General features: G+C 45.3%; 1 protein-coding gene across 3 annotated transcripts in view; it reads right to left on the bottom strand.

Annotated features, from left to right (window-relative positions):
* The window catches only part of ATR (ATR serine/threonine kinase), a 1,676,349-nt gene that overhangs the window by 367,630 nt on the left and 1,292,453 nt on the right, over positions 1–16,266 (bottom strand). For all 3 annotated transcript variants that reach the window (XM_069618270.1, XM_069618272.1, XM_069618271.1), the window contains one exon: positions 7,561–7,793. In XM_069618270.1, the coding sequence (XP_069474371.1) occupies positions 7,561–7,793 (233 nt within the window). The remainder of the gene's footprint in view (positions 1–7,560; positions 7,794–16,266) is intronic.

Below are 16,266 nucleotides of genomic sequence, written 5' to 3'. Positions count from 1 at the left end.
ATTGACGTTGTTGGGAAGCACATTGTTAATTTGTAGTTGTTGGCCACCTCAAGTGTCGTAATCCAGTCTTTTTCCATTAGCCGTTTTGCCACTTTGTTTGGGTTTTCTAGTAGTTCGACTTACGTAATGTCTAGGCTCGCCAGTACATTTTGATTGGTTAGGGCCCATTTATTCATGATGGAATTATTACCACTTTCCAGTTCAGAGTTGACAATGGACATGACCAGTGGGCTAGGCTTTATGATCACCTTTCTGTACAGCATAAAAGTGTTTCTTGTGGCTATTGATTCCAGTGATGGCGTACATAGTTTGCGCCTAATAAGGGGCATCAGCGTCGTGTCAGATAAGCCTAGAACTCTTCTCCAAAAGTATCTCTCTAGTTTTAGCCATAAAGTTGTTGCCAGTAAAGGCATTGCCTCTGTCCCATACGTCAAGCTTGGTGTGACCTTTGCTCTTATGACAGGTATTAACGAGAGGCATCCGTGCTTCTTGTCGATTGCCTTCGCTTGGGACGTTAAAGTCTTTAATCTGGCTAATAGGAAATCTTGCATCGGTACTCCGTTGGGCTGCTACTTATCGTTACTCCAAGATATCTGAAGGATTTTACCTTCTCCAATGAGAGGCCATCTGCATTCCAGTTAGTTTTTTCCAGTTTTTTCTCTTGCCTTTCCATCACCATTACTTTGTTCATTTCTAGGTTGTTAATCTTTAAGTACTGGGAGAGGTTATTGATCTGCCTTTGTAGGCCAATCGGTGTTACATCTAGAAGAATAATGTCATCGGCATACAATATTCTAGAGACTTACTTGTCTCCCACTTTTGGGGGGAAAGATTCTCAACATCTCTTCCGTATCGCCGTAGTCCGCTATATAGGCATTGTATAGGGCAGGGGCTAGTGGACACCCCTGCTTTATGCCCCTAGCTGTTGTAATTTCTTCTGATAGTTGTCCGAGTTTGTTGAGTCTTACTCTCATTGTTGTCTTATTATAGAGGGCCCGAATTGGTCCCGTTATTGACTTGCTGAACTTCTTGTTCTCTAGTTTTGCCCATCGACGATCCTTACTGACCTGGTCGAAAGTTTGGACCAGGTCAATGAATGCCATGTGAAGCGTTGGTCCCCACTGTAAAATGTTTGCTTTGATGGTACTCAACAGGAGTATGTTTGTTGTTGTCCCTGTATTTTTTATAAAGCCTGTTTGGAATGGGTCTGATGTATTTGACGTTTTTAGCCAGTTTTGAAAGGCATTTACGGCGAGGGAGCCAAACACTTTTACCAATGACGTCTAAGAGGGTTATCAGTCTGTATTGTCCTGGGTCATCTCTTGCCCCTCGTTTAAGATTGGGACCACGATAACCTTCCTCTAGGATGCTGGGATCTCTTGCGCTCTATTACAGTTCCTGAAGAATTTCCCCAAGAGTCGCGCCCAATCATGTGGGTGCTTCTTAAGGTCTAGGTTTGAAATACCGTCCGGGCCCGGAGCTCTGGAGTTAAGTTAGTTTTTTGATTTTATTCAAGATTATCTCTTCATCTTCAGTAATGTCCCATGATGTTAAAGCGGTAGGAGTTGTGAAATTGGTGTCATTTATCGCAGGTTTGTACAAGTTAGTATAATGGTTCACCCACTGGGCTTCTCCTACGTTGTTTTACAGGAGGTTGTTGGTATTCTTATTCGTACCGCTTATCAGAGTCCAGAGTTCTTTCCACATATTGCTCGTAGCATTTGTTCCGCGTCCAACTGATGCAGGGTATGCTTATATTGTACAAGCCAGTGTTTATAGTCTCTTTTTTCATGGGTCAGTCGCTCCTGATTCTCCGGTGTATTGGATTTTTTCAGAATACGTGTCAACCGGCGAAGAATTTTCCTTCTCGTTACTAATTGGATGTCATAAGTATGTCGGTGGCAAGTATTCGCGGGTGGTCTCATGGATCCTTTTCTAAATGTGTGTCTGGAGAAGTGGTGTATAATCTACCACTTTAGAGTGACGTCTATCAGAGACTAAGACGTTTCCGGTAAACACTTGGTACTGGTGGACTATTTGTTCAATTGCTTCAGCTAACAATTTTAGTCTAATTCCTCTGTTGTCTATTTCTAGTTGGAACAGCATTTTTAGTTGTGTACCCTTGGGAGCCGTCCAAGTAGTTTTTAGTAAATTATGATTGCTGTTTGCCGTTCTGATAATTGAAAAAGAGTTTATCAAGCCTAGCAGTTCCTTTGAGACGTACGTATGGTCAATCGTACTGTGTTGTGTGGTACGCTCCCAGGTTGGTAAGCATGAGTTTGTTTTATCTCTCATCCAGTGAAGATTGTGAAGATTGTTTTCCGACATGAGGTTTTCCAAGAGCCTTCCGCTTAGAAAAATTGTAGCTGATCTAGGAAGGTGTACCCTTTGCATTAAAATCTCAGTTGATTATTATGTGGTTGCAATTATGGTCGGTTGCAGCTACTTCTAGTACTTTGGATAACATACTCAAGTATAATTCATTTGTTGTCACTTCCGGATTCCAATATGTGTTACTTATTGCGATTGTTTCCACTGTTGAGCTTCCCTCAGTTGTGATTCGTTTCCAAGTAAGTAAGGTGGCTTGTATTAGTGGGCTTGAAAATAGTTGTACTTCAATGTCCAAGCCTGACCCTGAGCGTATTGCCGTGATGAGTCCTGCAGTTGGCCTCCCAGTTGTGCCCTTTTTAGCTGGTGTAAATGAGACTGAGTATCCGTCCAAGTGGGGTTGAATAGTGAGCCAGGTCTCTTGAAGGCATAAGATGTCAAATTGGCCCAAGTCAATCTCACTAGGAGTTGTTAGATGGCTGAAACCTTGAGTGTTCCACGAGGCCAAAGTAATGAAGTTGGGTTCTCCGGTATTAGATAGGTCAGTTTTTCCGACATGCGGAACTTCTGATCCCAATAATAATGGCTACGGTCTGCTTGTCGTCTTAGCTGGAGGGTATTGTTTTCTGATGTATCAAAGTATGCCGTTTTATTCTAAAAATAAAGAGGTTAAAAAATGCCTCACTGTCCCTGCTCTGCTGAGGACTTCCCTGCCTAACTAAAGCTAAGGGAACACACTAACACAGGATAACTGGCCCTCACACCAAGCAACAAATACACAAAGAAAATATATGGCAATACAATAGGACACAAACAATATTCACAATTCCAGAATGAACTTCTACTGTCCTGGGTAATTTCCCTTTCCCAGGATTAAAAGTCAACTCTGAGAATGGTCAACTAAAGAAAGAAAGGTCTTGAATCAGTTCTTGATGTTTTAAAGAGAAAGTAAACGTTCTATCAACCAAGGTTCCACTGGCAACACAGTTCCTGGGTGAAATATCCACTTTTTACTTCCAGAAAAATATCACCAATGGTAAGACTGGTCACAATGCTCTGTCACTTTTTAAAGAAAATGTGCCACAGTTCAAAAGAAAGTGCAATATGCACCTTGTCAGTACTACACAGTTCTTGGCCAACAGTCAGGACTTCTCTAGTTACCGTTTTAGTATTCACAATGGTATATTTGTCAGGATGACTTCTTAGTGCTGCTGCTTCCACTTCAACAACCACACTTCTATTGGTTTTATCATGAGCACCTCTGTCCCACAGTATTCACTTGGTTCAGACTACTGCAATATTGCATCTACTGATAACCATATATACCACCAGAGATTCAGTACTTTGGATTACTAGCACAGTTTCAGTAGTTTGAAATGTTAGCTAGGCTTTGACAAGATTTACTTTAAACACTTCAACCTCTTCAGGTAGGCAAGGCACTCTTCCTTTGGATAGCTTACTTCAAAAGGGACAGCCTCTTTTGTCTGCCACAATAACAACCTGGTTTTGCCTTTAAAACTCACTTCTCTCTGGCTTCCACAGTCTTTGGCACTACAGGTTGTGTCGATTTCAAAATAGTCGTTACAAGCAGCCAGTTCCCCTTCCCCAACTTTACCTGCTACTTTTGCCAGCTATTAGCCCAGGTAATTACCCGGAAGCCTTGGTGCCACTCTCTCAGCTTCAGGTAATGCTTGCACACTTGTATATAAGGCCATTTAACGGTTAGTAACTTCACAGTGCAGCTGGATGGCTCTTTAACTCTTAGAAAGGTTGGTTTCACCATTGGTATGGGGTGCCTCTTGGCTTGGGCAATGCTTGTTCTTCTCGTCAACAGTTTATACTCTTTTACTTCTCATGAATGAAAGGTATGCCAATTTTAGATACAGATTCAGTGTTTCTGTAGAAACCACAATTTGGCATACACAACCTCTATTTGAAGTAGTTTTCAAGGATTAAAGATGGATATATAATTGTATTCCTGTGTAAAGATAAAGGACAGAGTTCAGGCCTCCTTTGGGAATCACAATTAGGCACATGGCACCATTTCTTGATGTAGTTTTCACACTTTCAAGATTGTAACTCGTGTATTGTGAAGATTAGGTATTCAGTAATGGTCTTAGCACCGTTCCCTCTTCTTAATTAGCAACACACAACCACTCCTTCAGGCAGCAACAGTCTTTTAATTATGGATGGGTTTCAGTAACGTTAGCTTCTCACGCAAGTAACAGATCTTTCACGTTATATGCGAGCGCTACATTTCCATTGTTCAAAGTATTTTAGATGCAATGAACAACTTCTACTTGCTTAAAGTCTTACGCAAGTTAACAAGGAGCTGGATACTGTTACTGGCAATGCTCGTGCAATGGGTTAGAACGATGTGCTCCACTCACCGGCTTCTTAGACACTTGCTCTCCGGTTTCGTACTGCTTTCCTGACTACCACCCCAACTTCTACTGCTTTTGGCTCGCTTGGGATGCACACCCTTCTCCTGAACAGGTGACTCTGTTCTGGCCACACATTTTGGGAGCTCCTCTTACTACCGAGACCCTCGGCTTGACAATTGCTTCCTACCTCAAGTCTTCTACACATCTGCAGCTCGGCAACCACGACAATCAGGCTCACATGGGGAAAACAATCTCTCCTGTATGTTTTCCGCTGTGCAGCCTCTGCACTTCAGAGTTTGGGGGAACAGGACAGACTCAGAACACGCAGGTGAAATCGTCCGTTTCCACATTTCGGCGTCCCTCTTGTTCTCCCACTTCTGCTTGGTTTGCCAGCTCTGTGCCTTCTTTCTGATTCTACTGCTACAGCTTGCACTCCAGTTAATGTTCCAGCTCCTTCCACTGCTTCTTCCTGCCTGCACCTGAGGGGGACGTTTATCCCTCCCAGGTTCCTTCAGGTGTGGGCTATTAGGCTCAATTGCCTGACTAATTCAATAGCAATAGAATGCTGCCAATGCATGCCTCTTCAGCCCTCTTCCTCGTCCCAGTACTTCTGGGACTTGTATTCCCTTTCTAAAGAGTTGTTTCTTTTAATTATTGAGTTATTTTTAAGGGTAGATTTATTTCCCTTGAACTCATTAAAAGATGGACTGTTAGATTTAGTTGTTATAGAGGAAGGTAATTTATTGAAGACAACATTTCCAGATTCCTTGACATTATACCTTTGGGAGTAAGGAGGGTGATTAGTTTGGGATACCCAATAAGATCTTTCCTTTCGTAAAGTTTGTTCAGATTTTACAATATTTGTGTCCACAACCCTATATCTAATATGTGGTTTAGGGGCATTAAAATGACACTAAGCCACTACATCTTTTGGTACCTTAAGAAGGTTCTTCCTTTTAGAGGAAACATACTGTGCCTCATTCCATGGAATCTCCTCACCACCCTGGGCCCCTTCTCCTACCAGGCTATCCTCTCACAGTACACCACCCTCAGGTTTAGGATCAGGAAGCGTCTGCCTTTCCCTGGCTACCTTGGAGGGGACTTTAGGGAGGGTTTAAGTGAGGAATCCATAGAATTCTTCACAACATTGTGTAGGGATTAAGAATGAGATAACAAATATAACTTAAGGAAAACAGAAAAGAAAAATGAGTGTGCACAGTCATAATTCCAAAATGATATAGTATCTATAATACAGGGTATGGAAATATAAGCGGCATATTGATTTAGGCTAGCAGCTAATTGCAGTACAATGCAGTTACAGACCTGAGGGAGCAGAGACAAAAAGGAGATACAAAGAAAGCAAAAGAAGATCAATTCATCCCTACGACCCCTCGCCTCCCTGAACTAACCCCTGTTCACTTTCTAGGAGGATCCCCTTTGCCTGCCAAAAGGGAGTTTATTCCATTTGCGCCAGTCTAGTTTGGGCACTAGAATAATAAGAGGTGGTGCAGTATTGTGGATTTCGGGGGATGGCCAACTTTTCTAGGGAATACTCAACTCATGGGAGATATATTCTCAAACATTTTGATTGGGATTTATTCAGGGTCAGCGTGATTTTTTGGGCTGCCCATGTTTCCCATATTGTGGCCCACCATAGGTTTAAAACAGGGCTACCAGGGGACTTCCATGATTGGGCCAGAGTGAGTTGGGCTGCGTTAAGAAGTTGTGCTATCAAGAACGAGGTGTAGCCATAGGCGCCTTCTTGGTCACTGTCACCCAGTGTGAGTAGGCACATGGGAAGCCTCAAACCAATGGAGAGTTTTGGGTTAATAAAAAAGGTTACTTTGATAGTGACTAAAGCAAATCGGAAACCTGAGGTAGTAGTAAATCTGGTTTATGTTGTAATATTAAAATTACGAGGTTGACCTCATACATTAATCGTTTTAATTGTAAACTTGGTCAAACTAGAGTGAGATTAACATGAGCATGAATAGGTGCCATATAAAACTAAATGCATTCTCTGTAAGAAAGTAAAAGCATTTTCTTGTGTTTTCTCTTGGTTGAGATAAACAGGATGCTGCAGCAAGAAAAGGTCCTCCCAGTGTGGAGGTGTCTTGATGTAAAAAATGTTGACTGTAAATTGCATTGCTGTTTTCCTGTCTACTTGGAAGTCAAAATATTAAGAATGCTGTCAATACTATGGGGTTAACTACCCGTTCCAAGGGCTGCAACGGGTGGCAACGTCCTGGGGCTCAAGTTAAAGCGAGCAAGGGCGTTTAACGAGGGCCCCAGGTTGTTACCACCCGTTCCAGCCCTTGGAATGGGTGGTTAACACTATTAACACCAGTCCCATGGGCTGGGACGGGGCTCATTTAAAGTATTTTCGCTCTGTGAACAAGTCGCCCCATGGCATCCCGTTCGGGGAACCAAAAGACTTCAAAGATGGCCACCCTGGAATGGGAAGGCGGGGCTCCGTCGGGAGCCCCTCTTCCATTTCCATGGCGCCCAAACCAAAGCAGAGCGGAAGGCGCAGCATCGGCTGTGGCATTCGCCGCAACAATGAGTTAGGTAGGGAGAAGGTGATTGGAAACAAGGGAACAGAGGGTGGGAGGGAAGATTGCGGGCAGGCCAACTGCTCATCTGGTGGCTTGGAACGCGGGCTGAGATCGCCAGTTTCAGCCTGCGTTCATGGCCAGCAGATTGGCTGGTTCCCCCTGCAGGGTTCTAATAGTAGTTCTTGACTGCACTCTGAACATTACGATTGGCTAAGAGGAGGTCAATAACGAGCTGCATATGCTGTGGCTTATATGTTTATGCCAGTAAAAGATTAGTGGTGCCCTAAACATACCTTGGATACTGCTGTCATCATCCACATTGCTTGCTGGGGGTAGGCCAGAAACACTTTTGCAATTATCGCCATCAACACAGCAAACACTTCATCATGGGAGTGGCAAATTCGAGAGATCAACTGGGAGAATGCTGTTAGAAACTGGTAAGGTGCCATACAATGTGTGTGCTCTGTTATCACTTTGTTTATTTTGGCTAAATCTGTTCTCATTTGCAAACGATCGGGGCGACCAGCTGAAAAACATTTAAAAACATGTTAATAATATGCTATCAGCCACAATTGACGATTTCTTCATATGCTTATTTCCTAGTATGTCACCTTGAATTATACTGCCACACTGAAAATGATTTAACAAAAAGTGAGATCTTTGCAAACATTTATTTCTCATCAAAGAGGATTCATTGATTTCTTATATAAATGAACGTAGTTAGGAGTTTCTACTGTGCGTACATAAGAACATCATACACATTATTTTGCATGCATGCTAGGAACTCCCATTACTTATTAGTATACATTCTTGTTTTAATAAAGACACAGAAGAATGCATTATGCCTCCCTTTCTATACTTTAAACACCCAGGAGTAAAGCAAAATTTAACAAAAACTATTAATTCTTGCAGCAGCTGGCCCTTTCTGTAGTTGAACTTGAAATATCACATGTTAACAACTGACCAATCTTAGCAAATCTATAGGTCGCAGCCTGCCATGAAATCCTCCCCTTTTTTATGTGAATAAAACAAAGTCACATTACCCCACCCCAGAGTCATTGAAACAGCGCATGGTGCACCCAGAAACGTGTAGTCTAACAAACTGTGACTGTGCATAAAACAGAAAACTCCCAAAGAAACGTCCACCGAGGATCCGATCAGCTGGAGGGAAACGTCAAGCTGGACAACATTTTAGCGCCATCACCCAAAAGCCTTCTGTTCTAAACTTTCAAGAAAGGCACAATGTCAGCAAATGGCGGGGATTAGCTGTCCAACCACAAAATGCAAAACATAAAGTGACAGGCAATTGATCAGAATTAGAACTTCCTTATATTAACAAGTAATGGGAGTTCCGATTCTACAGCAAGACTCAGAGGCAAGTATTATGCGATTCACATTTTACTCACCACCATCAAAGCCAAATGTTCAGTGGGTTTAAATAAACAAATATGTTTCCGTGGAGTCCTTAGTCCAGTCAGCCACACTCAGAATGGAGGCCCTGAAGGATATCAGGCCATGGACGGAATGCGCACCGAACCGTGCAGTGTCAATTCTGCCTTGCTCCACACCTATCGAGCTGGCACTGGCTTGGAGGCTTTCTCAGATTCCTTGAGAAAACATCACCATGCACAGCCAAGTGTTTCAAGGAAAAACAGGGTAGGGACGACATTAAGTTGGTTCTTGTACATTGGCAGATTGTAAAGGTAAGGGCCTAAGGTGAGAACACTCCCTGTGAAACTTCAAAGGCTCGAAAATCTGACATACATTTACAAGAGTTCACGCACAGTAGCATAGCCGGTTTGGCAGACAAAGACTTGTGCAAAAGGCAATGTTTGTCCCGCCAATTTACGGAGAAAAAAACGCAACAGATTTTCCATAAGGTGGAAAATCTGCAAGTTGGTAGAGACAAACTTCAGACCTTTTTAGTAGATAACAGACCAGCGGATGATTCCAAAAAGGTGATATATCCATATCCACAGAGTCATGCCCTAAGGAAAGGGCAAACCTACCGGCCCCATGCGCCCTGAATACCTTACTCATATCGCTAAATTCACCAGTTAATTGGCCAACGCTACCACAGGAGGAGAAACAGTTATCGACACGCCATCCACCCCAGATGGCCCATGTCGTCTCACAGCTCTTTACTATGGAAGGAGCTAATTATTTCTGATGAGGGAGTCAGTTGAAGTGGAAAGAGTGGGCAGGGCCAGTGAGCCCCAAAACCTGTCACGAGACACGATCCAGAGTCCCAATCCGCAGCATGAGATGAGGCTACCTCCCATGGGATCTAACAGGAAATCCATATTCCAGGGAAGTGGGATAAGTGAGGGAGAGAAAAGGAAACAGAAATGAGGCTTGCTAAGTGTTAGGGAGAATTCTCTCTTTAGGCTGAATTTCCTAACCTAGTGAGTCCCCCAGCAGCTTTGCTGGATTCCTGGAGTTTGTTTTTTTCTCCTGCCAAGAGTGAGACTCTTTTTCTCCCACTCTTGGACATGATTTATGGTGTTCCTTTGACTGCTAATGTGTTTTATGGGCTAGGGGGTCCTTTACTCCATAGGGTCTCATGTGTTTTTTTCTATGTGTATTACACAGCACCCTCCGTGCAGTAACAAAGGGGTGTCATAGTGACACCCCACCATAGACTCCATACCCTGGGACTGACTACTGTCTCCCAGGGCATGTAAAGCCACCATTGGCTTTACTAGTCCCAAATTATTAACAGAAACCAGTACAAAGCATCATATTGTGGAAGTACTGGTCGGGGCAATTCGATTGCCCCGGGGTCTGTTAGTCGAGGGGGCACGTCTCTGTCCGCCCTGATTGAGTTTTGGCTGATGGCAGAGGATACTACTTTTTATATTCAACCGCAAATATATTCCTATGGGATTTTCCCATTGTTCGAGGCTACCAACTTTAATTATTTCATTCTCATAGCCTCGAACATACCGCCGGTTTATTTATTTAATATTAATTCGCCGGTTGTTTTTTTGTTGCCAGGACTCGATTCTAAAATGGCGTTTGTGTTCTCTTCTGTGACTCCAACCCAAGTCGAGCCCTTTGTTCCACTTTTTGGCGGGCTTCTCCACAGAAGCCTCCAAGTGGTGCCACTCTGTCTGGGTACCACAGGGGGTGTGGGAGGGGGTTTAGGCACCCTGGACTGAGTTACCTTGGTAACTCAAGTCGCACTCTTGTGTGATTGGCCCAAGTGGTGAGCCGGCCAGCTCACCACTTAGCATGTTTGATTGACAGCTAGGCTGAGTGAATGGGGGTGTGCTGCATAAAAGCAGGGCTTTGGGGACTGGAACTTCAGAAGTCGCCACAGGACCTGAGAATCCGACGAGGGAGAAGCTGAGCCGACCTACCACGACGACACCCCTGCGGAACCGACTCACCACTTCCCGACGACAGAGAAGATCTCCCGGCTGGAGAGGCTTCTTCCCCTGACTGGTGGGCACAACCAGTTTACCTTCTTCTCTTCGCACCCCAGACCGGCTTGTGGTCGAATTGCCCGTGCCAAGCACCCCGGCAACCGGATAGCCACTTACCACTGGACCGTGAACTAAAGGACCGTTCCTTTTAACTGAGAACTCCGCGGCTGGTTTCTTCCCTGGCAGTGCAACGGACTCCTGTCTTCCTCCCCGACGAGATCCTCTCTTCCTCCGGACGAAGCACCGACTTGCATCCGCTGCCAGGAACAACTGCCCCCGCTGGAGTATTCTCATCACTTTAAGGTACTGTGTCCGCCAGGTCTCCCTTTCTAAAGATTGCTACAAGGTAATAACCCCTTAACCTTCTGGACTGGGCTGGCCGCCTTGACCTTCTAACTGGTCACTTTCTTTGGTCCAACTCCTTTTTGAACCGTTACAAGACTTTTGTGCACTGCAACCGTGTGACCTTGGACACATTTCGTTTTGATCCTCTTAAAGTGGATCCGGCCTACTGACTCTAAACTCACGGTGTTACTTTGCCTTCCTCTCTTGTTGTGTTCGTGAAAAGGTGTTGGGATCTGTTTCAATTTATTCTCTGCTTTTCTCTCCCTTTTAAAACAAATTATTAGAGTGCCATCTGATTAAGTGCTCACCGCTGTCTGAAAATAAGTGGGGCTTTACTTAAGACTTGTCTAATATTCTCCTAAGGGAGTGTATATCTTAGTGACCGTGTTTTTGAATTGCTTACTATTAGTGCCTGTGTGTTTTTCTAGATGTGGTTTTAAATAAATAATTATATCTCTTTTACACCAAGCCCTGGTCAGTGTTTACTTGTTCTACTATGTTCTTTTGACCTATTGTGAATACTCTGTATACTGCCTAACTCTTCTTGAGGGAAGTCTGACTGCTCAGCCACAGCTACCAAGTGAATCTGTGTGGTACAGACTGCTACCAAGTGGGTTTACTGCCAAACACCTGTAGTCTTAAATCTTTTGCAGTGGTCCCAGAGGGAACTGCACAGGTTTCTGCCTAACAGTGGGATAAGTGAGGGAGAGAAAAGGAAAACAGAAATGAGGCTTGCTATATCCAAAGTTGACTTGCTAGCATAAGAGACGACCTCTACCCTCCTTATTTTTGCTAGAAATCGTGTTTTCATCTATTGTAACGCTCACCTGGCTCCCACAGAGGCGCTGGTCTGGTCTGGGTTGCTGTGGCCTCTTCAAGCGTCATGCGCAGAATTCGGACCACCGATTGAATAGGACCCCCAAATCTTGCTTGTCTGGCCCGTAGGAATATCCTTCTGCAGATGAGAAAGGGGATTAACTGTCTGCTGAATAGTGTGCTTGCTCCCACTTTTCCCCCTTCGTTCTTCTCTGACTTCCTCCAAAACCCCCGGTTTAAGCACACCTTATGGTTTGGAAGGATGAACTCTCCATCCTGCTTCTAGTGCAGGGGCGCGCGTTCGTCCAGTTACTTCACTGGTTTTCAGAATGGCGCTGGCAAATACACTTGACTTTTCTGAGCGATACGCCGTAAGTATGAAGATGCAAAAGTTCAAGTGTGAGCCTCCTTTTATGTTGTTTTTCCTAACCTGTGATCTGTCCTTTAGTTCAGGTGCAGAACAAAGGCGATGCGTTGAGGGGTTAAATTGCCGGTGGTAAAATCAGGTGAGTTAGTGATGAGGGCGAGCCCTCTAAATTTCTTTATAATTCCCCAGTAATGTCTTTTGTCCTTTCCCCATAGGGGCCGGGGTGCGGTACCTGCCAAAGATGCGGCGCCGACCCGAGATGTGGAATGGTTCACCAAGAAAAGCCGGTGAGTAATATGGCTGAACATTCGGCTTTCCTCTTGTGTTCCCTTGCTCACCTTTTGTCTCTTCTTCTCTTCCCTAGGTGCAGAGATGTGGCGACCTGTGCTGAGAGCCGCGATGGAGCCGGGCGGCGTCTCGGGAACAGGTGAGTGAAGCGCGGCGCAGCAGCGAGCAACGCGGTGCTTTTAAATGGAAGTCTTCCTTCAGGAATGCTGGCGTGAAGATTCCGGATGCAGGTAAGAAGGTTGAATAAGTTCTTGGTTTTCACCTTTCTCTTCTCTTCTCTTCTTTCCTTACAGGTGTTCCAGGTTCGAGGCGGGCGTGGCTGGAGTCCAGGTGCAGGAGCAGACACAGTGAGCGTTCAGCTGCTGGGATGCAGAACAACACGAAGCTCGTGTGGCTGTCCGGGCGTGGCTTAAATTGCCTTGGAAGAAGTTCCAGGTGAGTATTCTTCCACAGCCCCACCCAAGTATCAAAATAGTTCCTTCAGAAAAATAGTCCCTCCTAAGCCTCATTTGGCTTGGTTCTTCATGCAGCATGGTCTGCATCAGGTGAGTGTGCAGCATGGTCTGCTTCAGGTAAGTGCACCAAACACTTCCCCTTATGATCCTGGCGCCTATGGCGCCAGGACTGATGTCCAACATGAGCCTGGCGCCAACGGCGCCAGGACAGAGTCCAAAGAGCCCCTATAAAGGGCCGCTGGGCTTTTACCCGGGGGCGTGATGCCTGCTCCCGGGGGTGCTGGGCCTGGCCTGGTGCTCATCTATGGAGGAAAAGCATATTCGCAATTAATATCCGCAAGATCTTTGGCTGACCTTAAACACAAGTGCAGGGCAGCGGAATGGAAATGGGGATCTTCTGGGGGCACCCTCTGATAAACTGGCCTACTGCCTTCTGCAGAGGCAATATAGACTCTGCATCCGGGTCAAGAAAAGAGCCCTTATTCAAGCCGGCATCTCCGCGGTATCCAACAACACAGACAAACTTTTCAAAGTCTGTAAGGAGCTAGCCAACCCTACTGCAGCCACATCCTCCATTACACCCACCCAGGCCCTTTGCATGGCTCTGGCTGCACACTTCACAGCCAAAACACATCACATCCTTGTTAGGGAGAATTCTCTTATAAGGCTAATTTCCCAAACCAAGTGAGTCCCCCAGCAGCTTTGCTGGATTTTTGGGGTTTGATTTATTCTCCTGCTAAGAGTGAGACTCTTTTCCTCCCACTCTTAGGCATGATTTGAGGTATGTCTTTGACTCATTGTGTGTTTATGGGCTATGGGGTTTTCTTTTTACTCCATAGGGTATCATCTATTTTTTATGTGTGTGTTACACAGCACCCTCAGTGCAGTAACACAGGGGTGTCATAGTGACCCCCAAACATCGACTCCATACCCTGGGACTGACTACTCTCTCCCAGGGCATGTAAAGTCAACATTGACTTTACTAGTCCTAAATTGTGAACAGAACCAGTACAAACCATCATATTGTGGAAGTACTGGAAGGAGTTAATTATATTGCCCCTGGGTCTGTTTTCAAGGGGGCAATGTCCAGTCCCCCTTTGTCGAGTTTCTGGCTGGTGGTAGTTTTTTTACCACGCGAAATATTCCACCGGAATATTCTCTATGGGATTTTTCCATTGATTTAAAACGCACCATTTTTTGGTGCAATGTTAAAGATACCGCCGGTTTATTTATTTAATATTAAATCAACGGTTGGGTCTTTTTGCCAGAACTCTTTTCTAAAATGGTGTTTGTGTCCGTCTCTGTAACTCTGAGCAAGGTCGAGCCCTTTGTTCCACTTTTTGGCGGGCTTCTCCACAGAAGCCCTCCAAATGGTGCCACTCTGTCTGGGTTCCACAGGATGTGTGGGGAGGGGAATTGGCACCCTGGACTGCGTTGCCTTAGCAACTCAAGTCACACTCTGTTCTGATTGGGCCACTGGTGAGCCGCCCGGCTCACCACTTAGCATGTGTGAGTGACAGCTAAGCTGTTGAATGGGGGTTTTTCTGCATAAAAGCAGGGCCTTTGGGACTGGAACTTCAGAAGTCGCCACAGGACCTAAGAAATCCGAAGAGGGAAGAAGCTGAGCCATCTGCAACGACGACACCACCGGTGGAGCCCTGCTGCAACGAACTCACCACTTTCCCAACGACAAGAGAAGATCTTCTGCTGGACGAGTCTTCTTCTTTGAGCTGGTGGGATCAACCAGTTCGCCCCATTCGCCTTCCAAAGACGTCTCTTGGTCGAATCGCCCGTGCCAAGCACCCCGGCGGCCGGATAGCCAAGCTTCACCACTTTGACCGCGAATAAGAGGAACGCACCTTTTACCAACGAAACTCCGTGGCTGGGTTCATCCCTGTGCAGTGCAACGACTCCAACGTTTCCTCCTCGACGAGATCCTCTCTTCCCCTGGTCGAAACCACAAACTGCAACCACTGCCAGGAACAACTGCCACCGCTGGAGATTCCTCTCTCTTTAAGGTACTGTGTCCTGCCTGGCCTCCCTTTCTTCGGTTTGCCCAAGGTGACCCTTAAATCCTTGGCTTTCCAATTGGGTTGGCCTCAGACTTTCTAACTTTACCTTCTTGAATCGCCCCAACCTCTTTTGAACATTCTGCAAAGACTTTTAGTGCATTTTAAACCGTGTGATCCTGGGCACATCTCACTTTGCTCCATTTAAAGTGGGCCTGGCCTATGACCTTTGGCTCTACAGTAAATACTGCCTTTTTTTTCCCTTGCTGAGAATAAAAGTATTGGGGCCTGTTTTATTTCTATGCTCTGCCTTTTTCTCTCCATTTAACTGAACTATTGGAGTGCCATCAGGTCGCTCACATCTGTTTAACAAATCGTGGTGTTTTAACTCTGACTTGTCTAATAGTTATCAAGGGAGGTGTGTATACTTTACCTGACTGTGTTTTAACTTGCTTTTGATTTAGAGTGCTAGTATATTGCCCAAAGTGTGTTTTAAATAAATAATTATATAATTTTTATACAAAGCTCTGGTCAGTGTTTGTTTGCCCTACTGTGTTTTTAGCCCTATTGTGTATACTCTATATACTGCCCTACTCTTCTTGAGAGAAGTCACACTGCTCAGCCACAGCTACCAGGTAAATCTGGGTGATGCAGACTGCTACCAATTGGGTTTACTGCTTACTCCTGTAGTCTTAATCTTTTTGCAGTGTTCCCTAAGGGAACTGCACAGGATTCTGCCTAACAATCCTGTCCTCTATATCTTCCGCACCCACTCATGCACCATCATCTCCTTGGCCTGCTTCGGCCGCTCCCACCACACACCCCCCTTGTATTCTCTCCTCCCTCTCCCGGCCACACACTGAGGAGGTTCTTAGACAAGTCCGGTCTATGAAAGCCTCTTCCAAACAGGTGGACCCTTGCCCCTCCAAAACCATCAAGGACAACATTGACTCTCGAGATCCAGCCTCGGCAGACCTCTGCAACCTCTCCTTCGCCACTGGAGTGTTCCCCACTTCTCTCAAGCATTATCTTGTGCACCCTCTGCTCAGAAAACCCTCTGGCGACCCTACTATTCCGGCAAACTATTGCTGAACTCCATCACTCCTTTCCTGGGCAAACTCCTGGAGAAGTTGGCTATCTCTCAGCTTACCCTCCACACCGAATCTGTTGGTTGTCTCCATGACCATCAGTCTGGCTTTAGAGAATCCAGAGGCACGAAACTGCTCTTCTGAATACCCGCGAAGACCTGCTCGCAAACCTTGACTCTAACTCTCCCTCTCCCTCTCTTCTG

The sequence above is a fragment of the Ambystoma mexicanum genome, chromosome 10 (assembly GCF_040938575.1).
Source record: "Ambystoma mexicanum isolate Mex_15411 chromosome 10, UKY_AmexF1_1, whole genome shotgun sequence".
In the NCBI taxonomy this organism is placed as follows: Eukaryota; Metazoa; Chordata; class Amphibia; order Caudata; family Ambystomatidae; genus Ambystoma; species Ambystoma mexicanum.
This window is presented reverse-complemented; position numbering and strand designations above follow the sequence as displayed.